The following is a 22,262-nucleotide window of genomic DNA, read 5'->3' on the forward strand; positions in this document are numbered from 1 at the left end:
ATCTTACAAGAAAGCCTGGCTGATTTTATAACGTTCCTTGTGCAGAATTTATCTATTGCTGTGGGTCTTCTACAGATCAGGTTTTGCAATACATAGCACACTTATATTAGCTTCGGCGTGTGGCTAAGACTCTTAAAATCCAGTCTGCTGCCATTTCTTTTTTTAGCAAATCCCTGTTTGCCCATGATCTGTGAGCAGCTTTTGTGCTCCGGAAGGCTCTGGAGGGCTGGCGTAGACTTCAACCATCAGCTGGTGTTGGCCTCAGGCCTGTCACCTTTGACCTATTATGTAAAATTCACAAAAAACTAAGATCTGTTTGCTCATTCCGGTATGAGGCACGGTTGTTCTCTTCCAATTATTCTATCACAATAGAATGGGTGAGGTTGTTTTTCAGGAGGTCCGTGGGGGGGGGGATTCCTACAGGTCTGCACTTAGAGGACATATCTTTGGGAGAGGCAGAATTGGTGGTCCAGATTAGTCGGTCCAAAATGGACCAAAGAGGTAAGGAGCCCCTATTTAAGTTGCCTGCAACGGTGCATGGAGGTTCCTGACCTGTAAAAGACACCAGGAGGTATTTACAGATTAGGCCTCCTGGGGTTCGCCCGTTCTTGATACATGAGGATAGAAACCCTTTAGCAGGCATCAATTCACTTGGGTTATGTGGAAGGCTATTGCAGCCTGTGGCTTGCCAGCCTTGGAATTTGCTGCCCATTCTTTCAGGATTGGCATCACTATGATGGCAGTTCATTGGGGCCTTTCAGTGGACAGGATAAAAAACTTGGGCTGGTGGAAGTCCAATGCCTATAAGGGATACATCCAGGAAAGCAAGTAGCATGTTGTCCACTTCCTAACATGTTTTGTATTTTCCTTTTTTTCAGTGCTGCCAGAGTTGCACATGTGGATCATGGGTCACAGCATCGTGCACTGGGTCAATGTGTGAGCAGTGGAGACTGGCTTTGGGTGCCAGCTCGGCTTTCCTGCTCAAGTAAAGTTTCCTGGGTGTCCAGATGTGGGATGCACTGGAAAGAAGTTTTACCACTAGTGAAGGCTCGGGTGACCACTGTTAGGATATTTCCGTTCCACCTTAAAAGGGGACAGGCAGTTGTGAGTCACAGCCTGCGTATTTCCTGTTCACAGGATGTTTCTGTTTTGTATATAGCTGTTGTTTTTCTCTCTGTGCCTTGACACGCAGGCAGGCAGTCATGTTTTTCTTTGTTCTGACCAACGCTGAATAAAGTTGTAAATAATGCTCTCCTGAGTGCATCTTCCGTTGTGCGAACTCTGCAAAGGGCATGCACAAGTCCTTGGAATGTGGACAGCTGTTTCTGAGGCTTGTGTTGCTAATTGACTGATACTGCGCTTCTACGGGAGATTGATGGATCATCCGGAGGCGACGTGGGGGCATGATGGCCTTTGTCTCCCTGGCAGTATCCCAACAACCATTTGGGGCCCACCTTCTGCATTGGTTGTGCAGCTGAGTGAAAATGACTTGCCACTGCTGAAGGGCATGGACTTGAGGACTTGCATTAAGAAGGACTTGGAGGAGCTGGCAGCAGTGCTCCCAGATACCACAATATTTTGGTCACAGTTCCTGGTGCGTCAGGTTTGACACAATAGTTCATGCCCAGCTGCCACCAACAGAACCAGGAAGCATGTTGACCCTGAGGTGTCAAACAAGGTGTTGGTGCTGGGTGGCAGAGTGATTCGCCACCCTGGTATTACCTTCAGTGATAGAGCCCTGTTTCAGGCTGATAGTATGCATCTTTCTGATGGCGGAAATGATGTGTGGATGGACGAGATCATTAGAGGTTTGAAGGATTGGTTACAGGTATGAGGGTATTGGCATCAAGTGTGGGGCTCGTGTGGCAGTTAGGCATTGGCTTATTGTGATGTGGCAGAAGGGAGGTGTGGCCATCATCATCTACTGGAATACAAGGGTATTGCAGTAAAGGAATCTGTGGGTCTAGATCTCATCCGAAATCCGCTTGAGGGGTTAGGGCCATGCCAGGACCCAGCAGGTACCCCAGAGTGAGCTTCAGTTGGTTGCCATCGATAGTGCTCCTTCCTTTGGTTGTTTACCCTTCCAGACTTCCTGCAAGGTGGGCAGGAGTCAGATATAGTTATTGCCAATGTCTAAGTGAATACCACTCACACTGCTGTAATCAATAAAGTTTTGCCCATTAACCTTAAACTAAAGTTCTGTTTCAGTGTGTATTTATTTATCCTTGGGGATGCTCTGGGGTCTTGATGTGCAATTGGGATTAAATGGAAGCCTGAAGATAACTTCCTTTTGAGTTCCTAGCAGAACTGGCCATTACTGGATTATCCTTTGTAAGCAGCAGTGTGAATGAGCAGAGCTCAAGTGTATGCCAGCACCCCATTATGCTATCCACTACTGGCTGATGTCTATGTTTGAGCAGGCCATGTACCTGTCAATCACCTGATCTTTTAATTTAAATTATGCTGTGAGAGTTTCCAGTAGGGAACAGACAGACACAATTAAAGAAAGCCTTTCAGGTGCAGGCTTCTTAACTCCTGCTAAGCAGCAGTGATGAAATTGAGTGGAGGTCAATTGAGAGCCACTGCACTACTACAATGTCTATTACTGCCATTGGGTGCACCCAGTTTCCCAACCTTCGTACGTAAGCTCTAATGCACATGATGGAAGAGCATACTTCATATGAAGGGCAATCTAAGCTCCTTCAGCTGAACACTTATGGAAGCTCAAAATAGAAGTTCATGATCAGAAAGTAGAAGTTCATGATCAGAAAAAATTTGCCAGTGTTGCAAACAATGAGGTGGGGGGAGAGGACAATAAAAATAGTTGTGATGTTACGTATATGAAATTTAGGTATGCATGACAAGAAAACAAAATGAAAAAGTATCCTTGCATACTAGAAGTCAGTTAATTTTTGGAGCCTTTTTCATCTTCTTTGTACAATATTGTGCCTCAAGGGGCATCCTTCAGCAAATATGAATTAATTCAAATGGCATCAACATGGGGAGAGCACAAACTTCCCTGGAGCAAAGATTCTCAAGAGATTTTGCAATGGCATCTTTGTTTGCATATCTGAGAACAAGTAAATCTGGGGAATGCAGTTTGCTGATATTATACTGGTGTGTGTGTTTTGGATTTTTGTTGTCCATGAAACATTGCCACTTCTTTTCATTTACACATTGTGTACATTTCACTGGCAAAAATGAGTGAATGAGACAACCTTAGCATGCAAGGATTGGGTGGAAATACTCTGATGCGCTATCACTCTTCTCCTGATCGTCTTGCTTTTCACATATATTGAGGAGCAGCTGGGGAAGAACTGGGCTGGCTAGGTTGAGTTTTTCACCTGCTCAGCTCCCTTTGTGCCCTTCGCTTTCTGGACTGATCTATATTATTGTGCATATTAAAAGAACTAGTAGGGAAATGGACAACATTTGTTTTGCACAGCACCATGGGACTGGTATGTTCTCCCAAGAGAGACCTAGAAATAGCACAGAAAAGGAGGATGACATCACCTTCTCCACCTCCTCCTGACAAGCCACGTACCTTCAAATAAATATCACCGTCAAGCACATTGGCACTCTAATCTGAGGAAAAAAGCGGTGAGTATAAGCCTTATTGATCTCCTTAAAGAGAGCGAAGGGACTCAAGGATGCTCGAGCTTTCAGTTCTGAAAAGATTGTGAAATGACTGGTGTAGTAGTTGGTGTAAAGTTGAGATTAACATAATATCATAAAGTGCACTTCTTATTTTTTTTAAAAAGTATCATTTCTTTTATATATAGGAGAAGGCAACAGAAAACTTGGAAAAACTGTGCAGAGAAATATTTCACGCTGGAATATGGACAACTGACACCTGACAACAGACAAGAAACGTGATAATGGACTAAGGTCAAGTGCTATCATAACTCTCTCTTGTTCACAGCAACAATGATGGTAGGCAGATACTCCAGAATTCTTCAGTAACTATGGCATTTCCGACAATGGGAAGCTTTTAATGATTCAGTGTGCAGTCTTTTTCTTGTCAGCTCATTAGATTGGCTGGTTAAACAAATCACCTACTGCATAGGACACTAATTAATTGAGAGATGGATTCATCTGGGTTATCTTTTCCAATAAAAATAAATGAAATAAATTATAATATATGGTAATACAATCACTAGAATAGAAATTACTTATCCAAATGGAATTTGTCTTGTCTTTTTTGAATAGGATAGAAATTAGTATGATTCTGCCTGCACATTGAGAAGTATAGCCATTTTTGGGGTGTTTCCATGGACCATGTTACTAGAAATAAATAAAATAATGTTTTGGATTTTTTTCAATTCTCCTTGCAGGTTGTTCAAATCTTTGCTGTTTCAGTATTCTGGCAATCAGTCTTCATTCCTGAAACTTAATTCATTCAGGTTGATTCTTCACTGCTCTTAGGTAATATGTGAATTGCTATGCTGTTGTTCAATTGAAAAAAATGGAGAGCACCTTTCAAAACACATACACTTGCATGATAGTTTTTTGTAATATATTTCTGATGGAAAACCTCCAAGTATTTGAGAACTGACAATTTTTTATTCCAATATACTTGAAGAAAGCTTCCATTTCCATGTTTTACATTACTAAAGAAATTAGCAAGAAATAGAAAAGCCTCACTGAGAATACACATAATACAATCTTTCAAAATATCCAAACTGATTTCATTTTTTGTTTTATATGAAATTTCAGATCAGCTTCCTAGAATAGTGGTTCCTTTACCCCATCTAGTTAATTCAGTGTGATCTCTCTCTCTCTATCTCCCCCAAATGTTACATGTTTCATAAAATGGTTTATGTACATTTGATGGCAAAATGGAAGACTTCTTTAAAAACTGCACCATTTACATCATGTAGCACATGGCTTAGAAAGTATATGTATGTACCCAGTCTCTGTTGCCTTTCCCCCAGTCTTTGAGGGTGGATAAATCATATTAGCTGAAGATATGTGAGTGCACATACTATCCCCATTAGGCTTCATGTCATATCAGATTGAAAGAACACATCAGTAGTTAATAGTGTGCATACATGGTTCTTGATGTGGATAAATGTGTAGTTGTGAACTAGTGCAATATCTAAGATGATATTTTAAAAAAATAGAATGTCCAAAAATTTGTAAGCTACACTAACGCACAACTATTTAACTTCTATCTGCAGAATGAGAGAAATGAGAGAAATGGCTAACCAATCTACTCCAACAGAGTTCCATCTCATGGGGTTTTCTGAAACTCGTGATATGCAGATTTTGCATTCTGCAATATTTCTCTTCATTTACTTAACAGCCTTATTAGGAAATTCTCTCATCATCACAGCTGTTGCCCTAGACCACCACCTTCACAGCCCGATGTACTTCTTTTTGATCAACCTGTCATTGTTTGATGTTTGCTCCATTTCTACTACTGTGCCCAAATCCATCACCATTTCATTGACAAACAACAGCATGATTTCTTTTGCCGGATGTGTCACACAGGTCTTCTTAGTGGTCACATTTGTTGGTGGGGAGCTTGCTTTGCTCACTGTTATGGCTTATGACCGTTATGTAGCCATCTGTCACCCACTACAATATACCTTAATCATGAATTGGGATGCCTGCATGCAAATGGTAGCTGCTTCCTGGATAAGCAACCTGATTCATGCAGTATTGGAAACCAGTTTTACTTTCGTGCTAAATTTCTGTGGGACCAATATCATTGGGCAATATTTTTGTGACATTCCTCAATTGCAAAAGATTTCTTGCAGTGATACAAACGTGAATCAAATTCTGATTTTTGTCCTTGGGTTTTTTATTGACTCTTTTTGTTTTGCATTCATCTTTGCTTCCTATGGCTACATCTTCTCTGCTGTGCTGAGGATTCCATCTGTCCAAGGCAGATATAAAGCTTTTTCTACCTGTACTCCTCACCTGACTGTCTTTTCTTTATTCATCATCACAGCTGTGTTTTCATACATGAGACCGAAAGCACTTTCTTCCCCCACAGTGGACTTGGTTTCTGCTGTATTATATACAGTTTTACCACCGGTTCTTAATCCCATTATTTATAGCCTCAGGAACAAGGACATCCAGCTGGCGGTCTGGAAAATACCCAGAAAATTAAAACAGCTTGTAGCATGAGTAATCAGTTCCAAATTCTTTTTTTAAAAATGTTAACATGGAAACACTAAATGAGGATCTGAGGTCTGCCACGTAAACATAGATATACCCCTTTATATTTTGAAATAGGACCTTCCTCAATATTAACTATTCATCATACTGAATGGTTCTTTTGTCATTTCCATAGATTTCGTGAGACATTTTATATGTGTAAGTTCTATTAATTATTTATTTATGGGACACTATTACAACTGTGAGAGAATTCTAGAACAATAACTTGGTGTTCTTTAGGTGAAGTTTAGACACTTAACAGGGGTTCTATATTTAAACAAAAATACAAGAGTTTTTAAGAATCCTCTATTCTCCCAGGAGAGCTACAATTACCAGAGTTACCTGGGGCGAGGGATTGATTTTTAAACAATTCATGTATTGTTAAGGTGGGATAAGATGCAACAGAAGCATCCCTGGTTTACACTCCCCCACCCACCCACATACATGCACCATGAATTAACACTCGAACAAGGTTTATTGGAAAATACAGAAAAATAGATGTGATACAGAATATTTGATTTAGCAAAACAAAATGAAAAACTACATAGCAAAAGACAATTCGGTTTTTAATCCCATATCAGCTCTTCTTTCAGCTCCAGTAGCTTTATTGGCTACCATTTACAATCAATGGAAAAATAAATTCCTCAAGATGGACACTGTACTTCACTGGGCATCCTGTACCATAACTGAATTAAATTCAAAGGGAAAATCTATGGCTTATGGTTTCATAACTAAACCCACATAACATAACAGAAACTTCTCCAGAGCAACGATTTCCAGAAGATTTTACAGGGGGCTTTTTTTTTCCTTGGGAGAAGAAATAAATCTTTGAACTGAAGGTGTATTCTGATGTATTATATTGATATTTTTGTGCTATGTGTGTTTTAGATTCTTCTTCACCATTGAGAATGTGACTCCATCTTTCTCCCTTCATACAGTGTGAACCTTTGAGTTGTATAAATAAATAAATGACTGTGATAGCCATTAGCTTATTAAAGTTCCTAAATCATATTAACCATTTACCCATAACTCCTTTACCTTGAGTCTTTTTTAAGAGTGTGATGGCAAATCCCCCATTTCCCTCCTTTCACATACATTGAGGAGGAACTGGGGCAGAAGTGAGCTGGCTAGGATGAAGGCCATTCATCCTCCTCCTCCTCCCAGCCCATCCATCTTCCTCTGCGTGCTTTGCTTTCTAGGCTATCCCCTGGTGACAGAATTGAATCCATTCCTCGCCAATGCAATGGACAGCATGATTGATATTTTTTTCAGTATTGTTACAGAACAAAGCAAAATTGATCCACACAATTAAGATGGTGCTTCCGCCAAAAAACCCGGTACCCCTACAAGAGGAAGATACAAAATGGCAGTCGAGTCACTTTGGGGGGGGGGGGGCAAGTTTCCAGCCCAGAGCAATTCCCCACAGACTGTAAGCAGAATAAAAGGCAACTGCTCAAAGAGGGGACTCTGCACTAAAAATGAAATCAACTTGAATTTCTAAGTCCCAACGCTGCAGCCGCAGCCAGGGAATGAGCGAAGCCATCTGGCTGAACAGAGGCAGCGGCAAGCTCAGAGCTCAAGGGGCCAAAGCCCCATGAGGCAGAAAGCCTCCCAAGGGGAAAAGGGAAAGGCATACCCACCCACAACACAGATCAAATGTTAATTGCTTCCTGGATATGCAATCCAGTTTTAGTTTCATGTTAATATTTTGTGGGATCAAAGTCAATATTTTTGTGACCTTCCTCAGTTACAAAATATTTTTTGCAGTGATACATAGGTTAATCAAGTTCAACACTCTAACCACCACAATATATACAATACTTTATTATGATAAAGACAATTGCACTCCTTGTTGTGTAAATCAGGACCTGCAAATCATTATGGTGAGGTTCTCCAAGGAGTGATTCTCTGAAACACTACGGAAATTTAATGATCTTCTCCATGGACCTACTGTCTGAAACACTACAGACAGCAGGGAAGCGCCATTTATTCCTCCTTCTCATAAAAGATATATCTTCTACTAAGGACTACACTCCATCATCTAGGCATTTCCTCCTTGCAGAGAATGATGAGGTGAGTAGCATCCCATTAGTTCATCCTCAGAGGAGACTAGGGCTTGGAAGGTGTCCTATTTCAGTTCTGAAAAGACCTCAAAATTTTAATACAGCAGTAAGATTAATGCAGACATGATTATTCTATGATAAAAATAGATTACATTTATAGGTAAGAGAAGATAATAATGTGGTGTTTCAAAATTCTGGAGATTGGGTTTAAACCCTCAGCACTCATCAAAGCAACATGATATATCATTGTTTGCTCTTATAAGCTACAGTTAGCGGTTGATTCTATTTTCTCATTATTGATTCAACATGTAACCAAGATGGGTCTTTCCTGAGATGCTCTCAATGTTCCCTTCCAACTCTAAAATTCTATGAGTACTGGAGAGAATAAATGGTGTCAGTTGAATGTTTACTGCTGACATCACCCATTACCTCATATTGAACATAGGGGGAAAACCCCACATACAATTGCCTGCATATTCCCTCAACCAACAGACTCTCATTAACTCTGTTCTAATCTTAGGTGCCACAACCCTTCTGCTGGTGTTGCTAAAACAAAATAACAGAGCTACTCTTCTAGAACTTTTTAAAAGAAATATTTCAAAGAATTAAGATGGCCAACAAGTCTACAGTGACAGAATTTCTTCTGATGGGGTTTTCCAGTGACCCAAAAGAACAATTTTTTTACTTTGTGATATTTCTCTCCATTTATTTAATAGCCTTAGTGGGGAATTTTCTCATCATCATTGCTGTTGTCCTAAACCACAAGCTACACACTCCTATGTACTTCTTTCTGGTCAACCTATCATTATCAGACATTTGCTACATCTCTACCACAATCCCCAAATCCATAGCTGCTTCTTTGTCAGATGACAAAAGGATTTCTTTTGCTGGCTGTGTCGCACAGGTTTTCTTAGTTTTCACTTTTGGAGGTTCTGAGCTTGCCTTGCTCACTATCATGGCTTATGATCGCTATGCTGCAATCTGCCATCCTCTACAGTATGAGCTAATCATGAACCGGGATGCCTGCATCCAAATGGCAGCTGCTTCCTGGATAAGTAACCTAATCCATTCATCATTACATACCATTATTACTTTCAGGCTACATTTCTGTGGGTCCAATATTATTGGGCAATATTTCTGTGATATCCCTCAGTTGCTAAAGATTTCTTGTACTAACACAAAGCTTAATCAAATTTTGATTTTTGCCATAGGGATTACAGTAGCTTTATTTTGTGGAGGGTTCATCTTTGTTTCCTATGGCTACATCTTCTCTGCAGTGTTGAGAATCCCTTCTGTTCAAGGTAGATATAAAGTTTTCTCTACCTGCATCCCCCACCTGACTGTCTTTTCTTTATTTATTAGCACAGATTTGTTTTCATATATGAGTCCTAAAGCTCTTTCTTCTACAACGATGGATTTGCTCTCTGCTGTATTGTATACTGTTTTGCCACCCTTACTGAATCCCATTATTTATAGCTTTAGGAACAAAGACATCCAAGAGGCTATATTGAAAATACCGAAAAGAATTAGAAGTCTCCTAGCATGATTGCTCAAGTTGTGTCTCATACACATCACATTTCCTGTGCATTGTATAAGAATGCAAATGTCCGTGAAAATTGCATAGAAATGCATTATATTGCATAACAGTGCATTGCAAATAGATGGGTATTGGGCAGATTTGCATATAAAATGTGCATATTAGAATATTTTCACAGAAACAACTGATGAGTTTTCATTAGGACTTTAAAAAAAGATGAAGTATGCCAATATGTAAATGTGAGGAACTGGATCTAATGCTGAGAAAGTGAAAGTAAAAGAAATTGACACATTCACCCTTGCTCCTCCCAACCTGCTAAATTGGGTTTCTTTTTGAGTGGAGGTGTTAGAAGGGAGGAAGGGTAGAATAAGTCTTTGCACAAGTAATGAGGTCTCTGAACCACATTTGCATCTGATACTCTGTTCTCAGTTTCTCGCATAACTGTGGCCCCTCCTTCTTCACTGTTTTAGAGGTGTGTTATTCTAGCACTATACTAACTAGGTCATGCATGTAGGGGTGCAGGATGCATTTTATTGGTATTTCTTTTTTAAAAGAGCTATGTCAGTTCAGTTCAGTGAGTCTCAGAATACTCAATGTGTTGATTATTAGTAGTATTAATTGTTGTTTGAGTCCGTATAACACACAAACACAAGTTCTCTTTGGTTGCTTTATGTTGGCTTGAGGTTTAGGTGCAAGTTGTGATGGCTTTTACCTAGGATTCTTGGTGCAGGATTCCTGTGTAGGTTCGTTTTGTGGAGAGTTCATCTTTGTTTCCTATGGCTACATCTCCTTTGCTGTGCTGAGAATCCCTTCTGTTCAAGGCAGATATAAAGCTTTCTCTACCTGCATCCCCCACCTGACTGTCTTTTCTTTATTTGTGAGCACAGCTCTGTTTTCATACATGAGACCTAAAATGCTTTCTTCTACAACAATGGATTTGCTCTCTGCTGTATTGTAAAATGTTTTGCCACCACTACTGAATCCCGTTATTTATAGCTTTAGGAACAAAGTGTTAGATGTCAGAAGACACAAATTTAGCAATAGTCACTTATTGTGTAGGTTGAAGGATTGCTGTTCTTCATTGCTTCCACACACAACAAATGGATTATATTTTATCATATTTAATGCTACAGCTAGATATATTGCTCATTTCCAAGGAATATCTTTTAAAATTCAATTGCTTCCTGTTTGAGAGTCACTGCTTTTAATTATAATTCCTGTAAATTCTACTGGGAATATGCTATAGTGTGGACTAAATATTCATCTAATAAAGCTAGATAGATACATGATAGATAGATGGATGGATAGATAGATTAGAATGAAGCTCTTGCTCAGATTATGTACTTCCCCTGGCTTCTGCAATAAAGTTTCCAAATGCAATAATGCTCACAAAACTAACATTTTGGGTGGAAATTCATGGCAAAGAATTGAAAAATGTGTATTTTACAGGAGCAAGGTGTATAGAAAGTGTACAAAATGGATAAAATTTAGATGCAAATATTTTGTTCATTTTTTTTAAAAAAAGGTCAGCACAAAAAGGGGATGGACTTGACTGAACGGTGCATTTAGTTTTAAAAATGAAAACTGAAATGACTGCACCCTCACTCATTTAAAGGTAAAAGTAATAATACTCAACCAAAAGTACATATTTTTCACAAGTTTTATATTTGCTTTCATTTTTCACCTCCATTTTTATGCACTCTATCTAGAATTTGGCAAGTATGATGCCCTGAGGGAGAACACCTGAAAAGTCCATTTGTATGGAAAACACTTAGGTTGCAGGCAGCAGAAAACATGATAGCTCTCCACAAATACCAAACAAAGAGCTAATACATTTTAGAAAATCACCTAAGCTGTTTTTGAAAAGTGGAAAAGTAGATATTTCCTTATGGCTGCCCTAGTCCTTTTTATGATATGCCACTAACTTTTTGAGACACAAAATTTTGCATACTGAAGTAATGACCGCTCCCAGCATAAAACAGGGGGCGACCTTTGCGTGGACGTGCACAGCCACAGGATCTGGAGTGGCTCCATTCAGCATAGGCTTGGCTTTGCCTTCCCTCAGGTGGGATACCTGGAGGTCTCCGCCTACCCCCGTCAGTTGTCCAATCCCACCTGGGGGAAGCGTTGCCAATGAGATCAGGCCAGGTGGGGGAGGGATTAACTGCCCACACAATAGAGGGATGATCTTACCTGGGAATCCTCACTTGGCTCCAGAGCTTCTCCCACCCTACCCACCCTCAGTTAATGCCTTATTTTGCAGGTTAACTTTTCTTCACAGGTTTTGCAGGTTAACTTTTCTTACAGGTACGTTAAGGTCGCTGTCAAAGGGCCGGAAAGGAATTTCCCTGCATTGGCAGGTTTCGCCTTTCCCGTAGTAAACCATCACAACTTTGGCAGTATCAGGCCTTGGGCAGAATCCTTTTGTCCATCTTCCTCTTGCAGTGGCGATACCAGAGTTCCCCGTTAAAGGGGTTTCTGAAGGGAGGCTTTGACCGTACGCTGAAAGGTCGTCATTGCTCTCCCCTGCGGCGGTGGCATAACGGGGGCGGCTATCTCTGCTTCAACATATGTTCTCCAGAGTTGGCCCATCCCCACACAAACACTGGATAACCCTGATGCTCCCTAGGTCCCCGGCTGGGGACTGGGGAGTGAGAACGCCCAATGCCGGAGCCAAGGTCTAGCCACATTTGAAATTTAATAAAGTTGTGGCCAATTTAGTCCCATAGCACGTTGTCTTGAGTCGTTATTCCACATGACGGGGGGGGGGAGGCGCTCGGGACCTGGGGACTCTGCCTGTCCATGCACCTCTGTACCTCTGAAATAAAATATGGGTGTTCAACGTATTGCTGCATGCCACCCAAATTTCTGAGTGGTGCGAGATTCCAAGGGTTCCAGTTGGTTACCCAGGGTTTTTGTTTCCTTTGGAATGAGGTACAGTAGAGACTGTGGTGTCTTTAGGATATATGGTTTATTTACACATATATACAACCTGAGCCTACATTGTAGGGTTCACAGCATGAACACCTCAAGACACTCTTGCTTCTCTCATAGCTGCAGCTTAGAATATAAACAGCAACTGTCTGTGTTTCCAGCTTCCCAGCCTGCTGCTTCCAGTTTTTAGCTCACATCACTCCACCCTCAACTCTTGACATTGTATTTCTAACTACCAGAAAGTTGAGGAAGGGGCCCTACCCATTTGTTGACTGGCAGAGAGCCAATCCCTTTTTGTTACCTTACTCCTAGCATAATTGCTCATGTTGTGTCTCACATACATCACAATTTTTTGTGCAAATTTCTAGTGCCCACTCATCTCCTGCTGTTCAGAATGTGTTCTGTTAAACATTGAATAAAAATGCATCTAACATTAAAATTAGTAATAGTGCTTTGTGAAACGATGTTTATTGGGTCTATGGCAACTGTAGACTAGATAGCTCAGTGGCTGGAGGAGGGTGCTGATAATGCCAAGTTTGCAGGTTCTATTCCCACAGTGGGCAGCAGCATATCCCTACATTGTAAGGGGTTCAACCAGAAGATTAGCTCATGTAGACTGGCTAGCTCAGTGATTAGAACAGTGTGCTGATAATGCCAAGTTTGCAGGTTCATCTCCTGCTTGGGGCAACAACATAATCCCACACTGCAGGGGGTTGGACTTCATGTGGCTGGGATAGTTCAGTGGTTAGAGTGTGATGCTGATAATACCAAGGTGTGGGCTTCCTGATCCCCATATGGGACAACTCCATACGTCTGAGTTACATGCCTTCTTACGCACACTGTGTTTGTTCCCATGGTCTGTAATCAATGATGGCCTAATGAATTATTATGCCTAACACCCATTATGAGTTGCTATGAATGATGGCATGTTTGGCCAATTGATGAATGGAGCTTTAGACCATGTTTATCGTTAAGAACTTAATTTGTTCTGGAGGTCTGTTCTTAACCTGAAACTGTTCTTAACCTGAGGTACCACTTTAGCTAATGGGGCCTCCTGCTGCCACTGCACTGCCGCCGCTGGATTTCTGTTCTCATCCTGAGGTAAAGTTCTTAACCCACAGTACTACTTCCGGGTTAGCGGAGTGTGTAACCTGAGGTGTCTGTAACCCGAGGTGTCGGTAACCCGGGGTACCACAGTATCTCACTGGGCATCCTTTACCTAAAATAAATTAAATTCAAATGACAACACTTTTGTTTGTAATTTTATATCCAAACTCGAATTTATTTATATATGCAACAACAGCAACTAGAACTTTATATGCAGAGAAGTGGAAAGAAGAAGGATTACCAAGGAAGGAGGATTGGCTTATAAAACTGATAGACTATGATGAAATGGTGAAATTAACTGCCAGACTAAGATGACAGAATGACGAAGTGTTTAAGGACGAATGGAGACCAATCATGGATTATTTGTCTATGCTGGTAAATGTTTTTGGATATTTTTGGACACACACACACATGTACGTAAGCTCTAATGCACATGATGGAAGAGCACACTTCATATGAAGGGGTACTTAAGGTCCTTCAGCTGAACACATATGGAAGCTCAAAATAGAAGTTCATGATCAAAAAGGATTTGCCTGTGATGCAAACAAATGAGGTGGGAGTGCAATTTAAAAAGTTGTGATGTTATACCAAATTTAGGTATGCACTACAATCCCTAGATACTAGAAGTCAATTTTTGGAGCCTTTTTCATCTTTCTTTTATCTCCTGCTGTTTTCTTTCCTATAGTTCAGAATCCATGGAAAAACAAAATAAATTCTTGGTATAAAATCTTGTGCCTCATTGTGCATCCTTCAGCAAACATGAATTAATTCAAATTGCACCAACATGGGAAAAGCACAAACTTCTCTAGAGCAAGAGATTTCTCAAGAGATTTTGCAATGATGTCTTTGTTATCATATCTGAAAACAACTAAATCCGTGAACTGGGGAATCTAACATCCTGATATTATATCAATGTGCATGTTTTAGATTTCTGTTGTCCATGAAACATTGCCACTTCTTTTACTTTACACATTGTGTACATTTCACTGGTAGAAATGAATGAATGAGATAACCTTAGCATACAAGGATTGGGTGAAAATACTCTGATGTGATATTACTCTTCTCCTGATTGTCTTCCTTTTCACATATATTGAGGAGTATCTGGGGCAGAACTGGGCTGGCTAGTTGAGTCTTTTTCCTCCTCAGCTCCTTTTGTGTCCTTTGCTTTCTAGACTAATCCAACAGCTGCTTATGTATGTTAAAGGAACTAGTAGGGAAATGGACAACATTTGTTTTGCACAGCATCATGGGACTCGTATGTTCTCCCAAGAGAGATCCTGAAATAGCACAGAAAAGGAGGATGACATCACCTCCTCCTGGCAACCCGTGTACCTTCAAATAAATATCCCCGTCAAGCACATTGGCACTCTAATCTTCTGAGAGAAACAGCGGTGAGTATAATCTTTATTGATCATCTTAAAGAAAGAGAAGGGATTCAAGTATAGCTATTTTTTGGTGTTTCCATGGGCCATGTTTCTAGAAATACAGTGGTACCTCCGGTTACAAACGTGATCCATTATGGAGGCCCAGCCATATCCCAAAGATTTTGTACCTAGAGGACTGCTTCTGTGCACACACATGCCGCTGCAGAGCACTTCTGCACAGGCGTGAGCGACAAACCTACTCACAGGTTTGCCACATTCTCAGCCCAAAGATTATGTTGCCTGAAGGTCTGACAATTTTTTAATTGCCATATACTTGAAGAAAGCTTCCATTTCCATGGTTTACATTACTAAAGTATTTAGTAAGAAACAGACAAGCCTCACTGAGAATACACATAATACAATCTTTTCCAAATTTCAACTCTGATTTCATTTTTTTGTTTTATATGAAATTTCAAATCAACTTTCTAGAATGGTGGTTCCTTTACCCCATCTAGTTAATTCAGTGTGATCTCTCTCTCTCTCCTTTTCCAAATGTTACATATTTCATAAAATGATTTATGTACATTTGATGGCACACTGGAAGATTTCTGTAAAAACTGCACTGTTTGCATCATATGGCATATGGCTTATAAAGTATATGTATGCCCCCAGTCTATGTTGCCTTTCGCCCATTCTTTGAGGGTGGATAAATCATAATAGCTGAAAACATGTGAGTGCACATACTATCCCCATTAGGTTTCATGTCATATCAGGATGAAAGAATACATCAACAATTGATAGTGTGCATACTTGGCTGTTGATGTGGCTAGATGTGTAGTTGTGAACTAGCGCAATATCTAAAATGATATTTAAAAAAACACAGAATGTCCAAAAATTTGTAAGCTCCACTAACTCACAACTATTTAACTTCTATCTGCAGAATGACGGAAATGAGAGAAATGGCTAACCAATCTACTCCAACAGAGTTCCTTCTGATGGGTTTTTCCGAAACCCGTGATATGCAGATTTTGCATTCTGCAATATTTCTCTTCATTTACTTAACAGCCTTAGTGGGAAATTCTCTCATCATCACAGCTGTGGCCCTAGACCACCACCTTCACAGCCCGATGTACTTCTTTTTAACCAACCTGTCATTGTTTGATGTTTGCTCCATCTCCACTACTGTGCCCAAATCCATCGCCATTTCATTGACAAACAACAACATGATTTCTTTTGCAGGATGTGTCACACAGGTCTTCTTAGTGGTCACATTTGTTGGTGGGGAGCTTGCCTTGCTCACTGTTATGGCTTATGACCGTTATGTAGCAATCTGCCGTCCACTACAATATACCTTAATCATGAATCGGGATGCCTGTATCCAATTGGCAGCTGCTTGCTGGATAGGCAGCCTGATCCATGCTGTACTGGAAACCAGTTTTACTTTCATACTAAATTTCTGTGGAACCAATATGATTGAGCAATATTTTTGTGACATTCCTCAATTGCAAAAGATTTCTTGCAGTGATATAAAAGTGAATCAAATTCTTATTTTTGTCTTTGGGTTTATTCCGGACTCTTTCTTTTTTACATTCATCTTTACTTCCTATGGCTACATATTTTCTGCTGTGCTGAGGATCCCATCAGTCCAAGGCAGATATAAAGCTTTCTCTACCTGCACTCCTCACCTGACTGTCTTTTCTTTATTCATCACCACAGGTGTGTTTTCATACATGAGGCCAAAAGCACTTTCTTCCCCCACTGTGGACTTGGTTGCGGCTGTATTATATACAGTTTTGCCACCAGTTCTTAATCCCATAATTTATAGTCTCAGGAACAAGGACATCCAACTGGCGGTGTGGAAAATACCCAGAAAACTGAAACATCTCATTGCATGATTCATCATTTCCAGATATTTGAAAAACATGGAGAAACTAAATGTTCATATTAGGTATATTCCCTTCTGCTTAAAATAGGACCCGTCTCATTTTTATTTATTTATCACACTCCTAGGCTCTTTGTCATATTAATGGATTAAGTGATAATGACTACATGAATGTTGTAATTTCTTTTGTTGTATTTCAGAATTCCTTTCTGAAAGGTTTTTGGAGAAATGTTTTGGATGTATGTTGGATGCAAGTGATACATCTTGTTATTCTATGCATCTGTGGTTAAAACCAGTCATGTTCATTACCATTTCCAATCTGAAGGACCATCTAACTTGGCTTCTGCTTCAGGGCGTTTGTGATTTATATTAGCAAACAATCACATGGATGTCACATTCCCACTAAATATGAGTTTATTTGACAACATTAATGATTATTTCATATGTTTGGTAGAAATATGAATCTTGTATCCCCTGGCATTTGAACAATGGGATTCCACAGGATACTGGTCTTTCCTCAGTGCTATTTAATGCAAGCTGTTTGGTGTGGTCGTTAGGAGTTTTGAAACAAGGTTCCACCCATTCACTGATTATACACAGCTCTACTTCTCTATAACATCTGACTCAGAAGGGACAGTGAAAGCATTGGATCAGTGTCTGGATGCTGTAATAAACATTCAGAAAGCAGTCTAACTAATAACTTCAAAATTAAAAATCTTCATTGCCTAATTGAACACATCAACATTCTCGTAAACAATATGTTGGGAAGGACTTAATAAGTGACTGAGTTTGATTTTTTTGGGGAAACCTTATACTGAGCAAGCCCAGTCTCAGCTATTCTGGTGTAAACCACATTAGATGCAAAGTCCATTCAGAATCTGTGCTACTGCTGCTTAAGACAGGCAGAGCAAAACTTGTTTTTGTCTCACATGATCCTTTTTTTCCTACTAAACTTATGTCAAATTTCCAGGTAACATGATCCAGATGACCATGGCTAGGCTCCATCCTAAGTCCTACATCTCTGGTCCAGCTATGGTCCCAGAACACCCCTTTTTGAGGATTTGTGTTGGTTTCTGATTCGCCATGCTCAGCTCAGATTACCTGGTCCCAGCTCAGCCAGAATGGTAGGGATAAGCCAGTATTCTTCTGGCACAGCAGGAGATGGGTAGTCATGCTGGCTTGGTTTAGTTGCATAAGGAACCTCTTGTCTCAACTGCAGGTTCTAACCCTAGTCACCCCAGTGGATCTTGCTGTAAGATTGCTCATTAAACTGGCTACAATCTAGAATTTCTGGTGGGGAGATCAGTCACACAATACTTAGGTAGCCTGTAGAATTCACTGGATGTGGTGATGGCCACCAATTTAGAAGGTCTTAAAATGGAAATGGAAATTAGAATTAATGCTGGAGGATGAGATTATCAATGACTGTCATGCTCAATACTCATCAATGGCTATGATTATGCTACATTTAGGTTTGAAGACACTCTGCTGAATTGTTTGTGTTAAATGTTTCAAATGTATTCAATGGCAATAGAGCCCAGGTTTCTTCAATAAAGAGGTTGAATTATGGCATATTTATTATAAATAGTATGTTTACCTTGATTCTTGTGTCTTATGTTGCTTTAACAGTCAGGAATATTATTTCTGCATTGAATTCAAGGAAACTCAAGGGAATATTATTATATTATTATATTATATTATATTATATGCAATAAAATATGTAAACATAAACAGAAGCAAACAAGTCTTTTCATAAAGAGCTCCAGACAATCCTGTTTCTTTGAAAAACCTATCATCCAGAATTCACAATACAATATAATATAATACAATATAAGCTATGATGATGGACTCTATTTTATAAAGCTTCAAAAGTGATCTTGACACATTGATAAATAGATGCCAATTTATTAAGGGATCACAATCAGAATAGATATAGAGGAGTAATATACTTTTTAATAACCAGATTGGTGGGGAGTCTCAGTAGGATAGGGCTATTGATTGATGACTTGCTTTTGAATTCACCAGATGTATTTAGTAGGGCTGTGCAACTGTTAAATTATCCTACAAGGTCACTGGCAAAATAGTGGAAGACGCCAGAGTGTATTATAATTCTAAGAACAGTCATTTGATAGTAGAGAGCAGAATATTTCTGGAAGAATACTGAAGGTAATTGTTGTTGTTTTTTTAACCAATTCATTTATTGTAAAGAACAATGAAAGGAGCAGAGCCTGAAAAATGAAAGTTTTTGTGTATTTAATTGAAAGCTGCTTTAGAAGCCAATATTAAATAAATTGATTAATTTTAGAACAGGGTTCCTCAACTCTGTTGTGCAGACCACTAGTTGTCTGTGAGCTTCATTGAAGTACTCCAAAGTGTTTCTGAGAAGAATGCTTGTCATCTGAATTCTATGGCATTGAAAATGTAATATAATAGAATGGAAGATAAGAAATAAAAGGAATAAAAATACAATTAAAAACATACAGCATTTACCACAGCACATTACAATTGCTATAAGAGCATTGGGGGGGGGGGAGTTGTCCACCAAGACCTACACACATTTTCAAGTGTTTTATGGGGAATAAACTTCGAGAACAACTGTTTATAATAGGAAGTACCCCTTGAAATCAGATTAGTCCAGAATACATATTGCTTGATCAGCGGAGGAGTGGAGCAGAATCAAAATAGTTCTGGAAAAAGAGAATAAAAGGTGGTGGCAAGCCAGAAAAAGACCATACTTCCTTCCCTGGCCAAGATGGAGCCCCATGGGGAGGACACTCAATGGGCAGAGTTTTCCACTGCCTTCCAGCCAGTACCTGGCAATGAAACCAAACAACAAGCCCTTTGGGAAGGAGGTGTGAGGGCTCTGACAGGGCCCTAGAATCCACCCTCCTTCTTCCCAAAGCCTAGTAAGTGCTTACTAGGCTTTGAGAAGGAGTCCTCACATCTCCTTCCCTGGTCAGGACTCTCCATGACCAAGTGAGAAGCTGTCATGGCTGAAGAGTTTTGCTGATCCTGGCATTTTTGTTGCACTTGGAGGCCACTGTTCAGGTTATTTGTTCAAGTTAGGTAGGAATTGTAAGTTAGCAGAAGCTTCCCTCCCCATATGGCCGGCCAACACTAGTTATTTGCAAAAACTGTTTGAATCTGCCTCCAGGAGGAAGCATCCCTTGCCTCTATGATCTACACTCCACTGACTAGAAGGACATTTCACAGTAAGTCCAACTTTGTTTTCTCACAGCTGAGTTACTTAAGCTAAATAATTCTTAAAAATGAGAGTGAAATGGTTAAAGCTCCTAAGCATGATGTGAATGGCTTTTTTAAAAAGAAAAGATTACATCTTCTGCCTCTTTTGTTGAATTAGAGAAATGATTGTAAATTAAGACATTGTAAATCTCCAAGGTACAACTCCATGATGCAAGTTATGGATCACCTTGGTGATTCACAACTTTATGACCACTATTGGGAGCAGAGATGAAACACTCTGCTGTTCAAAGCACATGCTTCTGCAAATATAGTCTCAGGCATACATGCACTGCCATCTTCAAAGAGGATCAACTTCAGATTGAGGTGAGCATTTTAATAAATTATGTCCAGAATGAAATAAAGGTCTGATCAAAATTTAATGATGCTAAGAGTAGAGCCATTTAAAAAGAAATGGTTTTTGTTAGCCATGACTAATGACTGTCACACTGATTGCAATAGATCTGCACTAAGCATGTCTAAGTCTGGTTACAACACTACAAGTTCAAGATTTCACTTCTAGCAATAGTATAACATGTCTGAAACTTTAGTATTAATCTGATAATATTTCATCACTATCACGATAATGGATTTCTCAAGTTATCACCACTTTGCTGATAGGGAAAAAATGTAAATTTTGTTTGCATACTCTTGTTGAATAATTATAACAGGACTGAATTGTATTTGTAACTTTCAGGAAAGGAAAATCACAAATACACACACACACACACACACACACACACACACAAGCTTTACATTTAATGTACACAATGTACACAAGTCTGATTTAGGATTTATTTTTTGCATAAGAAGCATTAAATAAATTTGCTTATAAGCATGTACCAACATTAGGCATAAATGGAGATTTTCATTGTAACATTAAAAACAATATATGGTGTGAGTGAGAACCTCTGGTCCTCTCATCACTCCAGTCAGGATGGTCGATGATCAGGGCTGATGGCACTTGCAGTTCAAAAAATTATAAATGGTCATAGCTTCTCCACCCCTGATATAGAGCACAATCCTTTGCAGGTTAACTCCTACACAAGCCTCTCTGTCTTCAATTCTGCTTACTACCAGGTAAATCTGCATAAGATTAGACCTTGGGCTGCAAACAAATGCATGTTTACTTGGGAGTAACTCCCACTGAAGTCAAAAGGATTGGGTTATATCTAAGCACAGGTGTCGGCAAAGTTTTTGTGGCTTGGGTCGGTTCACAGTCCCACAGATGCCGTGGTGGGTCGGAGTGCAATTGTGAGAGTGCACGCACGCATGCATGCGCAAACGCTATTTCCGGTGCTCCTTCTGGCATGGAGGTGGTGTGTGCAGCTTCCCATTGGCTGCAGGAGCTTCCTCAAGTCAATGGGAAGGCAGACAGCATCTCGAAAGGCGGTCCCCACTCTGCTCCGTGCCAGTTTAGCATGGCACACAGGAGCTGACTGAGCGGGCGGTCAGGGTCCATGGGCCGGTTAAATATATATTTATGTGGTGTTTGGGCTGTATAGAGTTGCATCCTTCAAAAAAGGAATCAAAAGACTGCAAATAATTACCTTTCATAAATGCAGGAAAAGACTGAGCAGAGATAGCCAATGTTGTGCCTTTTGGAAATTTTGGACTACAACTACCATTAGCTCTAGTCAACATGACCTGTGATCAGGAATGCTGGGAGTTGTGGTCCAAAAAAATGTCTGGAGTGGCACTATCATGGCTTCCCTGAGATAAGATGTGGGAGCTAAACTGCCAAAGCCCAGTTATGCCAGTAACATTCTGATGTGGCCAGAAATCTTTTTGATGTGAACCCCTTTCATTTTACTGGATGTTACATAAATGGATGTTCTCTTAAATGAAATGCAAATCTCTTGTCCTTCTTGGCCAGCACTATCAATTGTCCTAGTTGCTGCCCATTGGTGGCCAGGAATAGAATAGTCCAGCTATCACTCAGCATGATACTGATCAAGTTCCTTAAGGCA

At 39.9% G+C, this 22,262-nt stretch overlaps 2 protein-coding genes across 5 annotated transcripts; both read left to right on the top strand.

Annotated features, from left to right (window-relative positions):
* Positions 1-687: 687 nt before the first annotated feature.
* On the top strand, positions 688-17,175 carry LOC310663367 (olfactory receptor 14A16-like). Of its 4 annotated transcripts, none has more exons than XM_083411178.1 (5): positions 688-1,053; positions 3,446-3,600; positions 3,783-3,933; positions 4,335-4,425; positions 16,111-17,175. In XM_083411178.1, the coding sequence occupies exon 5, from the start codon at positions 16,112-16,114 to the stop codon at positions 17,063-17,065; it is 954 nt and encodes a 317-aa protein (XP_083267304.1). In that variant the 5' UTR covers positions 688-1,053; positions 3,446-3,600; positions 3,783-3,933; positions 4,335-4,425; position 16,111; the 3' UTR covers positions 17,066-17,175. The 4 variants fall into 4 exon arrangements, with proteins under 4 accessions (XP_083267304.1, XP_083267306.1, XP_083267303.1 ...); XM_083411177.1 differs by lacking the exon at positions 688-1,053 and adding an exon at positions 1,970-2,028; XM_083411180.1 differs by lacking the exons at positions 688-1,053; positions 3,446-3,600 and adding an exon at positions 1,959-2,028.
* LOC310663397 (olfactory receptor 14A16-like) lies at positions 8,757-9,809 on the top strand. The gene has a single exon (XM_083411216.1). The coding sequence runs from the start codon at positions 8,839-8,841 to the stop codon at positions 9,772-9,774; it is 936 nt and encodes a 311-aa protein (XP_083267342.1). The 5' UTR covers positions 8,757-8,838; the 3' UTR covers positions 9,775-9,809.
* Positions 17,176-22,262: the final 5,087 nt, after the last annotated feature.

The sequence above is a fragment of the Podarcis tiliguerta genome (assembly GCF_965153285.1).
Source record: "Podarcis tiliguerta genome assembly, chromosome: 13".
Taxonomy (NCBI): Eukaryota; Metazoa; Chordata; class Lepidosauria; order Squamata; family Lacertidae; genus Podarcis; species Podarcis tiliguerta.

Excerpts from the sequence above, each read along its gene's own strand:
- LOC310663397 (XM_083411216.1), top strand. The coding sequence starts at position 8,839 with ATGGCCAACAAGTCTACAGTGACAGAATTTCTTCTGATGGGGTTTTCC.
- LOC310663367 (XM_083411178.1), top strand. The coding sequence starts at position 16,112 with ATGACGGAAATGAGAGAAATGGCTAACCAATCTACTCCAACAGAGTTC.